Source organism: Anguilla anguilla, chromosome 16 (genome assembly GCF_013347855.1).
Source record: "Anguilla anguilla isolate fAngAng1 chromosome 16, fAngAng1.pri, whole genome shotgun sequence".
Taxonomy (NCBI): domain Eukaryota; kingdom Metazoa; phylum Chordata; class Actinopteri; order Anguilliformes; family Anguillidae; genus Anguilla; species Anguilla anguilla.
In genome coordinates this window covers 14,514,322-14,532,566 of record NC_049216.1, presented here as the reverse complement: position 1 = coordinate 14,532,566, position 18,245 = coordinate 14,514,322, and the positions used below count along the sequence as shown (strand labels likewise).

The window sequence follows — 18,245 nt, the reverse complement described above, 5'->3', positions numbered from 1 at the left end:
TCATTGCAATGCTTTTGAGCAAGGCAAGTGCCAGAAACTTCAACAAACAGTGCAATGCCAAGCCGTTTGTTAATACAAAGTATGTAATCTGTAAAGATTTGCAGAATGCCTTGACTTTGCATGTATGTGATATAGAAATTGTATATAATGAATACCAAAACTTACACCCTTCAACATGCTCAGATACAGAGATGTAGGGACTGTTGAGCATTTTACTCTACTGCTGGTCTCCCAGCTTAGAGGCTACTGCATAGGACTTCATTGCCACACAATGGTGAGGCTGAGGTATGGCACAACTGAGGGTTATGTGAGACTATTGATCCCAGGTCAGCACAAGTCAGCTTGAATGAATCATCACAGCTGTGCGTGCATAATATTTATACTACAGTACCATCGTTGGCTCCACTGAGTTTAGCCTTCACTCCTACAGAGGAATGAGGTTCATATTCACCACCATAACAACCATCCATTGCTTAATATCTTTATATTTTTTGTCTTTATATTTGAATTTGAATTATATATACTCATGTTTTCCACCTTCTTCCCTCCCAGGGTCTCAGTAATCCTATATGTCATTGAGACCCGATGATAGCATCACAGTGTCACAAATACAGATTGGGCCAAAAATGTCAAATATTACGAGATTTTTTCCTGACACTTATTAAGCGATGTTTAATTGTATAGCAGTGATCAGAAGTGTGGGGCTGAATATACAGAACGTGCGCAGTGAAATAAAGCCAAATTCTTTTTAAAGGGCCATTGTTTGAGTCTGAAAATCAGCTTGCTGTTTGCACAGTGCTGGGTAGTATTGAGCATGCTATTCACAAACAGTAGCAGCGCTGTCAGAGAGGCTGCTGCCCCAGGCTGTGCTTTATTATGTGCCCCTACGGTCATACATTTCCAGTTTCCTCTGCCTGTTAAAAATAATCTGGAAAATTGATGTGATTTCTCCCCTGTGTGCTTTGGCAACCATCAAATGAGTTATAACATTTCCAGCAATATGACGCTGACGACTATGAAATTATGAAACAAGTTCAGCGATAAAACCGACAGGCTTTGTGTCTCTCAGGTCACGGTCATGTGTGCATCCCTCATGGGAAAGGGTTTTAAAAGCAATACAAACATGTCAGTAAAAACGGCCACTCAGAAACAGGCCAATCAGAAACAGGAAAGGAGGCTGTAGCCCCATTGACCTCTTCCTAGATGGCTGTAATTGTGTCAACTTCGACACAAGAAGGGTATCCATGAGTAATACCTATCATCCGAGCTTCACATGAGGTTTGAGTATTGGGTGTTAATAATTAATCATGTTTTAATGACTTCAGGGGGAAATAACTTGCAAGGAGGATTTATTCTGCAAAGACAAGATCTGTCAGTTGCTTATGAGAGAAATAAAAATGCAGACTTGTGCAAAGACAGCAGACCTATTATACCCTGTGATGGCAGATTCCTGAGTGATTAAAAACACCATATAAAAACCTGTGGCAAAAATATGACAAGGCCATATATTATATTGTCTCAAGTATTATTTGTGTAGCTTATGTAGCACACACTGAACGCTGGAGTAATCTCCATAGATTTTCAAGTGTAGACATAAACACGGGAAACATGTCCCGGATGATGTGACACAATGTAAATAAGATTGCGGACACACTGTCTGTCATGATGATATAAACACTGAGCCACTGGGAGCACATAAACAGCAATATTCTGAAATTTTTGAGTCAATTTTGATTAATTAACGCAATGTGAAAGGGGGTGCACATGGCTGCACTGATTGGGTGTGGTGTGAAGTATGGTGGTGTAAGAGCAGGGTCTGTCTTATCTAACTAGCAAATTTAGATATTAAATTGGCCTTATGTTTTGGATGCAGGGTTAAGCATTATGATATTATTATCAAAAGATTCACCGTCTTAGAATTTTTATAAAACAAAAGTCTGTGTAAGGAGGTAATCTAGCTCAGCTAAAGAAGGAAACATGAAAGTTTTACTACTGCACCTGACAACAAGACATTCATTTTTGTAAACAAATAATTGTTAAATCTTGCCAGTCTTGATCTCCACCTTCAGGCAATATATTTTCCATGGAAAAAAACCTAATCATACCACGTTGGTTTTTGCTTGAAACTGAAATTGGTTCTAAAACAATCATAAGATATTGTCCGTTTCTCAAAGATGATGTTCTAAAGATTAGATATCCGACAGTATTACAAAATGGAGAGGAGGTAATGGGGAGAAGGAGATGTAGGGGTTTGTTTATGAGTATAATGCTGGTGATACATGATTAGAATCATAGGATGTTGTCTACTGTTGTTCAAATTGGGAGCAATATAAATGTATTTTGCAACTCTCTGATATACGGTGCAGTCCCTCTATCAAATCAAATAACAACTACATCCAATAGAGAGACGTCATATAAATGCCCACACAGCAATGAAAACCGGAATGGAGGAATTCATGTGTATTTCTGAACACTGACTACATGTAAATGTGCTACCAAGAGTGACTCATCAGCAAATGAGGCATGAAAATGGATAAAGCAACCTTCTGCTGCATTATCAAAACTGAAAAAAATGGTTTTATTCTAATGCTATACACTTCTTGTAGTTAATCAAGTCCAATGTTTTTTTATACATGAATGAATGGTGCATTGTTCATTAAGACTCTGCAGGTGGATAATGTCAAAACATTCAGATATATGAGGAATAGCTAAATGAAAAAGAAAGATGTTTGTCATAGCAGTAGGAGGCACCAGCAAAACACATCAACCATATCAACGCTTCTGCACATCACTGAACACCAGACTGAGGCAGGTTCTAAGCCTTGCGCTGTGGATTTTGAGCTCCCAAGCTGAAAATGTATCACCTGCTGTCTTCTTTCAGGTTCCTTGTCCATGCACAGGTAATGTGGATAGGCTCCTCCTCCATGCACAGGTTAATGTGGATAGGCTCCTCCTCCATGCACAGGTTAATGTGGATAGGGTCCTTCTCCATGCACAGGTTAATGTGGACAGGCTCTTTTGCTATGTACATGTTTGTTTGAACAAGGTCCTCCATGTGTGCTGTGTGATTTAGAGATGGAAAATATTTATTTCAGGTTTTCTGTCTGATTGTATGTTTTGTCTTGACAGTATTGTCTCTGAACTGAAATTGACTATTATAGGTCACCTTGTACCAACTCTTAAATTGAATGCATTGATGGAATTTGAAGGGCTGTTATCAATATTCCATTCTGTGGGTTTTGACTGGTAGTCAAGCAGGACACAGCGGAATTCCTCTCTCATATCTTTACCTTTCTGGTTGGAAGGTTATACACATATTATGACTCTTGAGACATTATATTTATTGCAAACTAAAGATAGCTGGGTGCTTCTTTGATTCTGTGTAAGTCGTGTGACTCAGTGTCTCTTGGACACCAGTTTATGAGTTTTGTCTGTCCCAGACTCCCAGAGAGATGCAGAAATACAGAATAGAAGGTATAGTTATGGGGCACAGTGCACAGGGGTTTTGTGATGATAGGGTGTAGGGCTGTTTTGGGAATTTGTGCGTGGGTGTTGTTAAGTAGATTGTCCGGAAGATAAATGGGAGCAGAACACTCCCCATAGTGAACCTATAAGCACTAGGGTAACAAAAGGATTTTAAACCACTGCATACTGTAGGTCATCCTCCATGGGATAATTTATAGCAGGTTTAATATAGCTCAAAGTGCTATATAGACTGTCCTTCCAGTTCAGGCATCTAATCCTGGAAGACTATGAGCTGTAGAGGAAGCTGTTGGATGTGGGACTGAGAAAAGCTGTCAATTTGCAGGGGTGCTGGGTGTCATGGGGGACCAGGTTGTTATGGGAGATGTGGCTATTACTGAGGAGAGGGGTTGTTATCTGGTGAGAACAGGGTTTGGGGGAGCAGAAAGGGGGTTTTAGGGGGTATAATCTGTATAATCTGTAATGAGTTTAATTGGGTGGATGGAATTACATTCTGGGGGATTATCAGGGAAGCAGGATGATTTTAAAGGGTGCATACCTCCCCACTTCCCCACAGCCTGGCTGATAGCTGACCAATCAAACATCATGCAGAAATAGGGGTGAGCCCTCATATAGTTATGCATATAGTGAGTGACCACAAACAACTACATGAGACAATGGAGCTATGATCTATTTCAGTGGTAACCAACCCTGTTCCTGGAGATCGGCATTGAGCTGCTAATTAGTAGAGTCAGGTGTGCCAAATTAGGGTTGAAATGAAAACCAACAGGATGGTAGATCTCCAGGAACATGGTTGGTTACCACAGATCTATTTAATTATTCATAAGCATTGCTATGCAATAAAACACAAAATGATCATAACCATTAACATGTGATAATGGATCATAACCACTGTGATATAATAAATACACTGCAATCATAACCATGAATAGAAAAACCTTTCCTTTCAAAGATTTCTAAGATTCCCTGCGGGTCTTGCAGATAAGCTGTGAATACATGAAAAGCAATGGTGGCTCAATGTGTTCTAAATGTACTGCAAATGTGCAATTCATTATTTGAAATAATATATTATTCCTGGTTACTCTTCAAACTCTCTCATCTTGTGACACAGCAGAAGCATCTTAGGGATCTGCTTCTGATTGAATATTTGAGACCAGCCAATGAAGCCTCAATAAATAGCCTTCTGCCACACTGAAACCCCAAACATAGAGATTCAGGGAGCTTTTCTTCAAGGAAATGGATGGGTGTACAGAGAAAAACAAGCCTCCATGAATTACAGGGGGAACTGCTGCTTGTATTCAGTCATAGTTGAGATGTAAGCACCCAGAATTCGTGGATGGGGTATTGAAGAAAGTTTCCATTTCAAGTTTCAAGTTTTCTTTCATATAATTTTCCTGGAGTCATAGTTTTACTTGTTGCAAATCAGGGAGTAAAACTGTGTGTGTGCGTGTGTGCATGCATGTGTGTGTGTGTGTGTGTGTGTGCATGTATGTGTTCTGGGGTATGTGAGTATGTGTGTTTGCATGCAAATCTGTGTGTGCTTGCACATGCATGCAAGTTTGTGTATATTATTTCAAACAATGAATTACACATTTGCTGGAGATTAGTAACTTTAACGCAAGCAGTTTTTGTGCTATGCATTGCACAAAAGCCAGACTGGAATTCTTCTAAAAGATTACAAGTAGTCGTAAAAGCCAATAACTGCTTTGAAACCACCTTTTCAAGTACCTTCAAAAAAAAGGCAACTTTGGGATTGTCCTATCATTGTTAATGACAGAAGAATCTAGATTAGGTTTCTTCAAAAGAGACTGAACAATGGTATATTTAAAGCAAGAAAGAACAGAGCCCGACTTCAGTGAGCTGCTAATAATTGACAGGATATCAATTAACTGAAAGATTTAATAATTAAATAATCAATTTATTGAATAAGCCTAATCTCCATCATCCTGGCAAAGCTATGACATTTCCGGAGCAAGCTAAAGGAAAGAGTTAACCCAGATAGCAAGGGACTCCAGACTGGATCTGTGCCGATTCTGGCCCAAAATCACTTGCTTTCTGGGATGGGTCTTCATCCAAACAATGCATTCAGGCGTAATAAAATGCCACTTTCACAAATCCTTGTTAATTGCTATTTTCCTAATTGTAATGTAACTGAATGTTTCAGCTAATGGTCTGGACAAGTGCTTCAGTATAGGGATATTGTTCATTCCTATAATCACCTATTACATTCAGCAGCTACCTTTGCAGCTGTTTTGACTGTTGTCAAATGAAAGAGTACTTAGTCTGTATTTTAATTTTCAGTCACACAGACAGCTGAGCATTGATGGAACCAGTCTGTGGCATTCGGTCCGCCGGAGAAGCGGATTGGTCTCTGGATAAGAGCGTCTGCTAAATGCCTATAATGTAATGTCTCGGTTGCGCCGGCTGGTGGAGGGAGCACACACACCTGGGCTGCGTTAGCTAATCAACCCAGGTGCTTAAATGTGTGCTGCTCTCCACAGTTCGGGACCGAGAGCGGGAGCTGACACCGAGAGCGTGTTGTTTTATTTGAGTTTCGTTTTATTTCAGTTTTGTTTCTTTTAGAAAGGGGAACCGTGAACCTCCACTGAAAAGTCAGGAGCTGGTCTGCTGAAAAGCAGCTACAGAGCGGGGAACTGAAATAGTTGTCGCTCTGTTTTACTTTATTTTGTCTTTGTTATTTTTGTTTGTTGTTTTAGTTAATCGTTTTCGCCTGGAACCCGTGAGGGGGAAGGGTGAAGATGGCGTTTATTTTATTTAATGTTTGTGTGGGTGCGCGCTCTCTCTCTCCATGCGACAGACAACGGTGTTCCCCGGCACTGCCGCATCTCCCTCCCAGGGATGTCTCACCGGCGTGTGAGTCATATTCGGAAGTCGTTTAGGTTGCTTTCATATCGAATGCACCATAACTGAAAACTATAGGCCTATCTCAAATGTTACAAATAGGTTGCTTGTGGGGAATGGAGGATATGATTTTATCTATTCTAAAGTAGATTTCCCGGATACCATTTTGGAGATTTTCATTGGTGGACCTCGTGTATAAAACATTACAATAAAAAAATCTAATAAGACACGACATTGAAATGCATTGCGCTAAATATTTATGAACAATTGACATCGTAACGATCGAAAGGAAACCTTACAGTGTAGAAATGTTGCAAATATGATTTAATGCTATATTGGAATTTGTTTATAATATAACCTAAACCGTCATTCAATAAAGTTCAGACATGCAGTCAGGACAGCTTGTCAGAAGACTTGTTCTGTAGGCTATTTTAATAATAAATCACAGCATATATGAAATGTCTAAATACAGTGAGCACCATAATTCATTGGACAGTGACACATTTTTTGTTATTTTGGTTCTGTACTCTAGCACTTTGAGTTTGAAAGGATACAATGACAATGAGGTTGAAGTGCAGGCTGTCAGCTTTAATTTGAAGGTATTTTCATCCATAGTGCTGTAGTACAGAGCCACAATAACAAAAAAATGTCCACTGTCCAATGAATTATGGTGCTCACTGTACATTTCATAGGCCTGTACTTTATATTTATATGCAATAGAACTTCTTATAGCCAGCAGGATTTTAAATATATTTACATTAGACCAATCAACGAACGTGTTTGTGCTCAGTCACCCACGCACTGTTTCTTGCGTCTGAAAAATAAATAAATAAATGGTTTAGGAGGGGCAGGGAATTCACTGTGAATACGATGATTGTGGACCGGATAAAACCTGACAGGGCAGCCCATTTTGGTATTTAAAGCGCATCCCTGACAAAGGGAAGAGAACTCATCGCACCTTTGTGTAGCGATATCAGCGTTCAGAACCATGGAGAGCTCAAGACTGTGGACAAGAGCGGTGGTCTGCGCCGTGTTGCTGTTCGTACTCGGTGGCGCTGAAACGAATGACTCGGACATGGATTTAGAACTTGAAACAAGAGCTTTAACGGACTTCTACCGCAAAGATCCGAACCTCACCGACGAAAAACAGCTTGTAAGTCTTCCGGACATACATAGACGTAGATTTCATTTCAGCTTTGGAGGAGACACACTGTTGGACCACATAGTCTCGCGTAGTCAAAAGTCAAGTCTTACAAGCATACTATCTAGTTAAAGGTTAATAATTCGTGGCAATGTCCACCATAACGCTCTAACTTCAACACTGTCACCATGAATGAAAAAAATATTTATATATATATACATATTTATATAAATATATTAAATATGTACATATTTATATATATATATATTTATATAAACGTACCACTGTGTCATTCAGTCAATAGTGCTTGTCATTATTAGTTTCTAAAACAAGGTATAATAAATTAATGTTACATATGATTATGCACTATTATTTCTTTATGGACTTTTTCTCTTTTCAACAGCTCGGGGCTCTGCAAGACGTTCTAGAAAAACTTCAGAAAAAACGAATTCCATCTTGGGAAAAGAAATTCGGCCAAGTTCCCACGGTAAATTTATGATACACATGACTAAAATACACGGTTTATATGCACTTTGAAAGTGTCCACTTGTTGTCAATATGTAGACTACTGTTATTCAGTAGTCTACCTTTATAGTTGATTCGTTGCTTCTTTCACAGTTACTACAGTCAAGCCAATCGAAAGCTGGTTTAATTGCCAAATACGTGTTGTCCATGTGTTCAATTAGCCTACCATTTGCGGCAACCACATAAAAGTGGACCGAAGAGCACGACTTCGTGGTTCTATGGGGTTAAAACAAGTTTCCTCAGAGCAATTCGCGTATCTCTCAGTACAAGCTATGGAAGAAAACAAGCAAAAAAGTCATATTCATTTGTAAATTTGTGTCTGACGATAAGCTTGCGTTTTGCTGGAATGACGCGCATGGTTATTTTGTTTACTTATCTTTATTTGCAGTGCGACGTGGGAGAGCAGTGTGCTGTGAGAAAGGGAGCACGAATCGGCAAGATGTGTGACTGTCCGCGCCGGGCGTTTTGCAACTTTTTCCTTTTGAAGTGCCTGTAAACAATGTTAAATTGAATATATTTCAAGTTCCAGTTTAATGATAAATAGACGCTGGCCCAATTATCGTGTATATGAGTATTGCATTTTTCCCGGATGTAACAAGAGTCAATGAATAAACTGACGTGGTGGTTTATAGAATATCCGATCTGTTCCACCGCCTGATGGTTTTTCGACATATTTTACTGTCAGAAACATGTTATTAAATTAAAATATGTCACTGTTTTGTAAAGCAGTCTGTGTGGTCAGTGAATATACTGTCGTGAGTATATTTAAAATTTTGAGACAACGAAAAAGCTTTGGATTTTAGCACGAGTTGCTCATGCAAAAGAATTATAAACATGTTCACGAAATTTGATTGAAAGGAGGAGGTGGACAGTGATGAATAAACTGAAAATCTGAATAAACGAATAACCTCACATTTGAATCTTTACATGATCCTAACCTACCTGCCGCTTTAGATAAATGATAAATCATATCAATATTAGTCACTAACAATACATAGGGAAAAGACCGTGTATGGCTACTAGAAAATGCTCGCTTAATCGCTCTGCCAGGTAGTATCTTACCACCCTGTATCCAGAAACAGATGAGTCCATCACCAAATTTATGGACAATCAGCTGTAATGACGTTAAATAATAAAGTTATGAACTTCATTATTTAAAAAAAAAAAAAACCAAAAACATATTGTTACGTAGCCCCTGCTCAACTTAATCGTTCCAGAAACAAACCATATCCACTGCTTCACTTCTGGCATCGAAGCTTCATCTTAAGAAACCTTCCCTTGCGTATCCCAGCAGATAAGATATCTGGCAAACGTGAGAAGGGACACACCAGCCATTTTCACAAAAACAATAACACAAAACGCATTCCACAATCGGTGAAACTGCATTTTCCACTCGACAGTCGTCTGCGCTTTGACGGATTGCCAAATAATATATGTAGAATAAAATTTACGGTAAATAGCATAGTCCTATCCTTTTTCCTAAACCACTGTATGACTTTACTGAAAATCAATATTTGAGCACATGGATGTGAAACATATCTTACACTTGGTGTCACTATGGCGTATTGGGCCGACCTACAGGCCAGGGTATATTCCAGGGCTCTGTGGAGTTTTGTCCTCCGCCGCTGCGAGGCCCGCCAATGCCAGACGACCCTCTTGTTTATGGCTGTGACAACGAGGCTTAGACATAAATTGCCTTCTTACTGAAGAAATGAAAGGTCATCAGCTCTGAATGGAGAGCGGTGGTGAATTTGTTTCAAAACAGAAAGATTTGGCAGAATCGTCTCAGAAGCTCTTGGGAAATATTCAGACGCTCGGGCGAGCCTTCAACATGGGAAACAACAGATACACAGATACAATAAATAAATAATGGGCTCTACTGAGCTTTACTAAACAAGCGCCCTGGTGACAAATATGAAGCGAATACTGAAACATGTTGAAATGGCATAACTATTCTATATAATCAGAAACCCTTACTCATGATGCTGTAGGCTAATCAGAAATGGCAAAAATAAATATTTGACATACATATCAAGACAGACCAGATAGCATATAGCACAGCCGTTTTCTATTTCTTATCAAGGTCTGATTATGACATCAGTTATTGCGAGTAAAAAAAAAAACGCACTTGCCATCAATTATTCAAAGAAATGTGCCAATTTAACAGACTGTCTGGAAAGCCAAACATAGGAAATTAACAATACCCCCAAAGTCTCCACAGAGTTGTTCTGAGAGGACTGTACTGTCATCAGTCTTACTTTTCCTATCAGTTCTGCTAGGGAGAGAGAATATAAATTGGTGTATCTCGGAAGCGTGGGGGGAAATTTGATTCCGCTCGGCTGTTGATGCATCCGCATAAAGTTCAAGCAAAATTAAGTGGCTTTATTTCTTCTACAAAAACGAATCAACGAGACATGATAGACGTCAATTGACGTCAGCTGTGCGCTGCTTAAAGCGGATTCACAGCTCGAATACCAAGGCGCCTCCTCTTCCACTGTGCACAGGCACATCCTCGCAAAAACGACCCATCTGATTCGGAATCTTTGCCTTTGCCAAGTCACTGCAATTTGCATGTTGGTTTTAGTAACATGCAATTTAGTTTTATGTCGAGGATCCTCCAACAACCCATTCGTTCTTGTCGTATCATTGTAATTCATCAATGTCCCCACGCAAGTGGCTGACAGCTCAATCTCTTTAGAGTAATGAGAATGCATTCTGCAGCAGTTTGGAGCGACAGATAGCCAATGACAAAAAAAGCACAAACCGTCTGCACCATCAAGTGGCCTCTGCCCACATGGTTCGGCTTTTTATGCACCCTGACATTAAACATCCACAAGGATGCGCGCTCCTGGCTGTTCCGCTGTCAATCAAACCAGTAAAGCCAGTCACCCGTGTTTTCTGGCGATTAAACTGATTTCTGCACATTATCGTTTATACAGACCTGTGACAAAGTAAAAGAAAACCCTAAATAAATGAGTGGAGAAACAGAACGAATGCAGATGCTTCCATACAGGTTTAGGCCTACTGCATGATACAGTTAAGCAAATAACATCCTGTCATGCAAAAAGATCTACTTTGAAAGAGTGCTCATTATTAGGCCACAGATGGTAGGAGCTTCAGTTTCAAAGACAGCTCAACTGGCTACTGTTTCAACAGGAACAGTGCCTAAAGTGACATCTATGGGAAAGACATCAATAAATAGGGATGGAAATTGTGGTCAAAAGCACACATGACCATAATGCTTGTGCATTAGTGTGGTATGTAAGGAAAAACAGAAGAGCAACTGAGAATGTCAATGCAGGATGTGATCAGACTGTAAGAATAATCCGTCAACAACTACACAAGGACGAATGCACATTTCAGAGTTCAGTGGTGGAAAAACCATAAGCACTGGTCTAGAGAGATGTGGGAAAAGTGATATGGTCAGATGAGTCACCCTTCACCATATTCTTGACAAGTTGACGAGAGCATGTGTGACGTACACCAAGAGAACGGTACAGGACTGAATGCTTGATCCCTACAGCGAGGGGTTCCGGTGGCTGTTATGCTGTAGGGCATTTTCCTGGCATGGTTTGGGTCAACTTGTGCTTTTAGGGAGAAGGGTCACTGCAAATCAGTATTTAAGTTAAGTTATTCTGACTGATCACCTTTTCCTATGATGTAACATTTCTATCCTGAAGGGATCTGTCCCTTCCATGATGACAATGCCCCCATCCAGAGGGCACGAGGGGTCATGGTTTTATAAAAATGAAAATGATGTGAATCACATGCTATGGCCTTTGCCGTCACCAAATCTCAACCCAATTGAACACCTATGGGAGATTTTGGACCAACGTGTTAGATAGAGATCTCCACCACCAACACCAAATTAATCCAGGATCACTCTTATCATTTGTATCCTTCTAATTTGTTCCTGTAGCACTTTCATGTTACACTTTTACCTCCATCCAGCACTTATATTGTACTTGGATTGTTATCTTGATGTTGCAGCACGTTGTCATGGATCCTAGTTTTGATTTGCCATAACTTTCTGACCTAGGCTATGAATAACTGTTACATAATCAGTTTTGTACCTTATTGGACCTCTGTTTTGTGACCTCCATTATGAACTTATTGTACGTTGGTTTGGATGAAAGCGTCAAACAAATGAATGTAATGTAAATGTAATGGACTGTCTTTGGAAGAATGGTGTTCCATCCCTCCAGTAGAGTTCCAGAGACTTGTAGAATCTATGCCAAGGGGCATTGAAGCTGTTCTGGCGGCTCGTGGTGGCCCAACGCCGTACTAAGACAGTTGGTTTTTCCTTTAATTTGTCACCCGTCTGTATATAGACGATGATATATGATGGCTTTCCCATAAATCTAAATGCAGATGTCACTTTAGCTACTCTTCCTATTGAAACACTAGCCAGTTGAGCAGTCTTTGTGACGGAAGCTCCTGCCATCTGTGCCTCAATAATGAACCCTCAAAGTCACTTAGATCTTTCCCTCTTGCCATCTTGATTCAAAAATCAAGGTCAACTGGGCCTGCTCAGCATTTTTATATTGTAATTAGAACACGAGGAACTGAAACTGTGTGATATGCAGATTCCTTTCTGGTCAGACGGGCGCTTTACTCTCCAGTAAGTTTCCTTGCCAGCAAAGAAAAAGAAAAGCAGGTTCACTTTCAGATCATCTGTGAAGTTTCCATTCACAGAATCCAGCTAAAAAAAATAATTATTTTGCGGTTTCAGGCAGACAGCATTTTTCAACATAGAAAATGCATTTCCATGTCAGGCACTGTACCAATACAAAGGACCCTAGCTGGATAAAGCTCAAATGGGTTTGCTGAAATTACCTAAACATGTAGTGAATGAGCTGAAGGAAAGGTAACTCAACAACAAAATTTAGGATAACTGCATTTCAGTTGAGAGCCTGCACCCTCTACATGGTGAAGACAAAAAACCACAAACATCTTTTAAACAGTTTATTTACAAAATATAGAAACAGGAGCAAAGTGTGCAGTGTACAGTACTGTGCAGTGATATGGTTATGTGATTACACATTGGCATGTTGAACATGACATACAGAGCATGAGGAAAACTACAGCAGGTTTACACAGCAAACAGACAAACTCTGCCTGAGCCCTGCTCTGCTCAATGACAACACCGGCAAAATAAAAGACCTGAAGTGTTCAGAGATGTGAACGCAGAGAACACCGCCTGTATGAGTGCACAGAGGGGTGTGACCATGGACCACAAGCGCACACAAACACGCACAGGCGTAGGCGCGAGGCAAGGGTGTAACCTACTGCACAGTCGTGTGGGTTAAGCCTCTCACATACACTTCAGCACATCTGTTTCTTATATCTTAACTACACCACCATCTTTCCCCTCATTTTAGCTTGAAACCAAAGCAAAACATTATTGAACCCATTTTATGTATACAACACCACAAAGCAGGGGGGTTAAATTCACTGTGAAAAAATTCTAATCAGAAAGCAAAACACAGCAGTCTACAGTACACACTGAAAAGAACAGCAGCAAACAATGTTTTCCCGAGTGCACCTTCTAACATTAGGAAGACAGGCGAGAGAACTGCGCGCCTGTACTTTCCCCATGACATCAAAAACTCATTCAGAAAAAGACTCACCATTTGTCACACAAACAGTCTCAAATGAAGCACACTTCTTAACCAAGTTCACAGAATTCCTTCAGAAACATGCAAAAAGAAAACTTTAGGAACATTTTATAAATGCAAATTTGAACTCAAATTCCCATCATCTTATGAACTGAAAAAGATGCGGTGAGTGCTATTGCTGTGTGCACTGACTTCTTGCCCTTTTGTGTTAAGATATGATCCCTCCAGCTTTCACACATATGCCCACACACTCTCTCTTTCACAATGACCATTATACACTGCAGTCTGCATAACCAATGTCTTACAACTAGCTTAGTATCTAATTGTCCAGGTTTTGTAGATTTATCATGGTGTACATGTACTTGGACAAGATCATCTAACTTTGCCGGTCATAAAAAATACACAAACTTTGCAATACATTTATAAATGCAAATTTTCAGACTAATGCAGAGCAACCATACATGTGTGACAAACTGCTTAATCTCAGCTGCACAGCTGTGTACAGAGGGAATTAAGGAACTATCAGTCCTTTAAATATTTGGTCAGCTGCATGAATACCTGCCGATGTTACTGTACAGGAAAGCTCTTTCCAAACAGCTCATTTTCATCCTGTCCAGCTGCATTCTAATAAAATCTATTAATTTCTACTCTTGGTACCAGAAAATCCCTGAATGTGACCCTTCACCATTTCTTTGGGTACAGTTTAATCACTGCACTAAGCAACCAATAGGAGTCGCTCATTGTTTTCAGCAGCCAATAGCACTCTCTTGGCTGGCTGTAGCTATGCCTGATCTCACCCTTGCAGAACGTGGCAAGGCCGTGCCCATATTCTATTTAGGCTGTAGCGGGGGTATCGCAGGGCGGGGCTAGGACACAGAAGTGGAGGGCTCTGGTTGGAAGGGGTAGCTGAGTGCAGGGGGAAGGCCAGAGCTCCTGGTCTGCTCGTCGTGGAGCACCAGGTCCTCGACGTCTTGCCCGCGAAAGCGCCGCCGGCAGACCCGCACGGTCACTTTGCGGCCCTGGAAGATCTTCAGCGCCTCTTTGGAGGCCATGGCGCGGGCGGCGTCCTCGTCCCGCCCATAGCCCGTGCCCATGTACACCGTGAGGCAGCGCAGCTCACAGACCTGGCCCTCCCGCTGGGTCCGGCTGGCCGGCAGGTCGGGGATGTCCCGCAGGGGCACGAACGTGCAGCTCAGGCTGGCCTTGGCCGCCTCCACGCAGGCCCGCAGGATCTCGAAGTGGTCCAGGTTCGGGCCGAATCCGCCCGCCGACACCAGCTTCCAGGCCACGGTCTTGTACAGCCGGTTGAAGAAAGGCTGGTGTTCTGTCGCGGCCTGCGGCGGGGGCCCCGGTTTGAGGGCCCCGGCAGCCCCGGTGCGTCCCCCGGCCCTTCCGGCCCCGCGGTTTTCCGCGTCGCTGCCCCCTGCCTTCAGCCTCTTCTGCGAGCCGTCAGCCTCCCCGTCTGTCAACAACATCACACAAGCATTGTGTTGATTAAGCGCATTTACACTCTCCCGCTATTATCACAGCGACAGTGGGCCACTCCCGGGGCTGGGGATGATTCACTTCCACCGCAAATGACCAGTGGAAGCAGAAACAAAATCAGGCATTGGCTCATTTCCCCACACATTATTCTAAGGTAATACATGTCACTCTGTGGTTTATTGGAGTCACACACTGTCAATATCTGCCCATCGGAGTAGTGGGAAGATACTGACACACACACGTACCTGATGCGACACTCCTCTTTCCTTTTCCCATGATCTCATCCCTTGTTTTTCGGACAGGAATCTCGTGAACAACCACCCCTTCTGCCATCTCCATAACCTTCTCCATCACAGGCTGGGGATATCTGCATGCAAATACATGCAGAATAGTCAGACAATACATGGAAAACTATTTTACTTCAGAGAAGCTCAGGCTCAAATTTACTTCATACACTCCAGCTGAAAATGATTTCCAAACAGTGAGCACCAATCACAGCCCTGGCCAAAACATCCAGTCAGTTGAAATAAACTCAGATCAAAGGGTTAAATTGTGCAACTACTGATCCCCATCCAGTTAGGACTGATAAACTGACATCACCACTCACTTGCAGCCCAGGAAGACATGGTTTGCCCACACCATGGAGAGAGACAGCATTCTGTCCAGACTGGAACTAGGCTGGCCTGGATGTATGGTGGGAAAGGCCTCCATATTACGCAGGATGAACTCTCGTCTGGCGTTCCACTGTTTGTTGGTCTCACAGTGACCCCTTAGCGACTCCACCCACTCTGCAAGGTGCTGGTTCTGGCGTAGGAACTCCGAGACAACATCCTCCCCTTTCTCCTCCTCTGCCATCTCTACAAAACATGGCATACATTTGCAGTGTTTCCAATCTTAGAGCGCCCACACAGACACACTAGTGTTAGGGTTTACTCAGATGGAAATGATCTTTTTTATATATATGCAAACAACATTCACACTAGCTATTTATTAGCGGTTAGACAGAGTCCAAAATAGTCAGGGCTGCCCTAACAAAGCACACCTCATTCAACAGCTAGGGATTTCTTTGAGCTGCCAATTAGTAGAATCAGGTGTGCCAAATTTGGGTTGAAATGAAAACCCACAGGACGATAGATCTCCAGGAAAACGGATGGGCAGTCCTGGTGTAAGTGAAACTGTTTAAAAAAAATAAATAAAATTAGGATCTGCCAACAAAATTTCTGTTATTGCAGTTCAAACAAAACTACTTGTTACGGAGCTAGTTTGTCGACACTAAGTACAGCTAGAGGCAGTCATTTCATTTGCATGACGTATTCACCTTTACTAGTTACTTTTTTTGAAAGTGCGTCGTTCAGTAAAGTACTGATACACGGTACATTTTCCAAAAACGAGGCAAGATGAACGGCAGTGAGCAAGCTACGCCTAATGGCACAATATTTCCTTACTGCCGTAAGTCACAGCATCACCAATCTACGCTTCAACGCGCTGTCTAACATTTAAGTGATAAGGAAAATGAAATTGTTCCAGCACGACAAACCAAATGCATTTTAACGTCCCAATGTGTACGTGCTTACTATGTAAATAGCTCTGTCAAGTTTGGGTTGGTGACACTTCAGCTAAGGGCGAAGTTAAACCAACTTCGTTAACTAGCTAGATACTCTCGTTAGTCTACATCCACGATAGTTAAACGCGTGACACAGTCGGTTCACTGGCTGAAATTTGATTACCATGTAACGTTACTTGGCTGACTAACTGCATAAACTTGTACTTTCTTAACGGTATAATAGTTAATAGTAGTCTAGTGCTCCTAACAAGCCGATGGACAGTCACTGAGGCCTAATGTCCGGTAACGTCTGAAATTGTAAACCCCAAGAGTTTGCCAGCTAGCTAAGGTAGCTAACACCGAGACCACGATAGCTAGCTTTCTAGCTTACGTTAGACGTGTAACGCTGGGGTTTATTTCTTTTGTTTTAGCATGTTAATTAAGTTGTCTACATTATAGCTAAATTGCAGCCTTCGTGTTAATGTAATAATTTACTGACAAACTTCCTTATGTCTGTCGTTTTGTTTTCTAGCTAGCAAAACAACGCTAGTCAACAATTCCAAGCTTGCTAGCCAACGTAAATCCGTTTTCGGGCAGCATAATGTCACGCGAGTATGCTGGCTATGTAGTTGAGGCTCATCCACATTGTAAACGAAATGGAACGGCACGGTTTAAATCGGTTATGAGCTTACTAACAAAGTTTAAAACTATAAATAATTTCATGTTGATCGAACAGAAACCAACAAATAAAAACTAACCTCGAATCGCTCCTTGCCACGGCAACGTTACTACATGGCCGGTGGAATGGTAAATTGCTTTTTAAACTACAACTCCCGTAATATCTATTCGCGAGTCCATTCCATAAACTGTATAAAATAGGTCCTTTCTCTGGGGAAAAATGGGATACTAGATTAAATGCGACACGTTTGAAGTACTGTCCAAAATGGCACCCTAAATGGACGCACATCTAAAGCCCAAAGGTTTCAGTTTCTTTTGGGAAAATAATAATTTATAATCTATTCATGTAGCTAATTATTCCAGGCCAACAAATCAGGAAGTATTGTTTCTATGGCATCAGAGTTTTGCGCCTGCGCATATCGTTTATGGTTTTGAGGCCATCTAAGAATAAAACTACAGTTACCAAAGTACAACGCGGTTTTATCAGGAAACGTCATCTGTTGCACATGGGGCTTCCCAAATGTTTTGTTTCTAGTAATTCAGTGTATCCAATCCAATTATTCGTGAGGCCCGTTGCCGTTAAGATTGTATCCTGATGATATGTTGTTGTGAAATTATCATTTAGCCTTCTAACAATAAAGTACAGCGTTCGAATCCTTACTCAGGCGTTAGGTATCTACAGTCTTAATGGCTTAGTTTCCACCACTGGAGGGCGGTGGCGGTACAATATTTCAAACTCCTGCTCAAGATTAGCTCTGAAAGGGACCTAGTGACTGAGTTCCTCTTCGATTCTCTGTGTTCCCCAAACCCTACTGTTAATCCCACTTGATGACCATAATAATATTATAATATTAATATATAAAAGTTTTTTGCGGTTTATTACTTTTATAATGCTATTCATTTTCAGGTT

The 18,245-nt window shown here is 41.3% G+C and overlaps 2 protein-coding genes across 3 annotated transcripts; one reads left to right on the top strand and one right to left on the bottom strand.

Annotated features, from left to right (window-relative positions):
* The first annotated feature begins 7,008 nt into the window (after nucleotides 1–7,008).
* On the top strand, nucleotides 7,009–8,736 carry LOC118214970 (cocaine- and amphetamine-regulated transcript protein-like). The gene is made up of 3 exons (XM_035395283.1): nucleotides 7,009–7,498; nucleotides 7,890–7,973; nucleotides 8,400–8,736. Exons 1-3 carry the CDS (start codon nucleotides 7,334–7,336, stop codon nucleotides 8,505–8,507), a joined length of 357 nt encoding a protein of 118 aa, XP_035251174.1. The 5' UTR covers nucleotides 7,009–7,333; the 3' UTR covers nucleotides 8,508–8,736.
* Nucleotides 8,737–12,962: 4,226 nt separating this feature from the next.
* On the bottom strand, nucleotides 12,963–17,725 carry cdkn2aip (CDKN2A interacting protein). Of its 2 annotated transcripts, XM_035396604.1 has the most exons (5): nucleotides 17,416–17,725; nucleotides 16,157–16,289; nucleotides 15,722–15,971; nucleotides 15,360–15,481; nucleotides 12,963–15,091 (listed from the first exon to the last, which is right to left on the bottom strand). In XM_035396604.1, exons 3-5 carry the CDS (start codon nucleotides 15,967–15,969, stop codon nucleotides 14,496–14,498), a joined length of 966 nt encoding a protein of 321 aa, XP_035252495.1. In that variant the 5' UTR covers nucleotides 15,970–15,971; nucleotides 16,157–16,289; nucleotides 17,416–17,725; the 3' UTR covers nucleotides 12,963–14,495. The 2 variants fall into 2 exon arrangements, with proteins under 2 accessions (XP_035252495.1, XP_035252494.1); XM_035396603.1 differs by lacking the exon at nucleotides 16,157–16,289 and having other exon boundaries at nucleotides 17,416–17,724.
* Nucleotides 17,726–18,245: the final 520 nt, after the last annotated feature.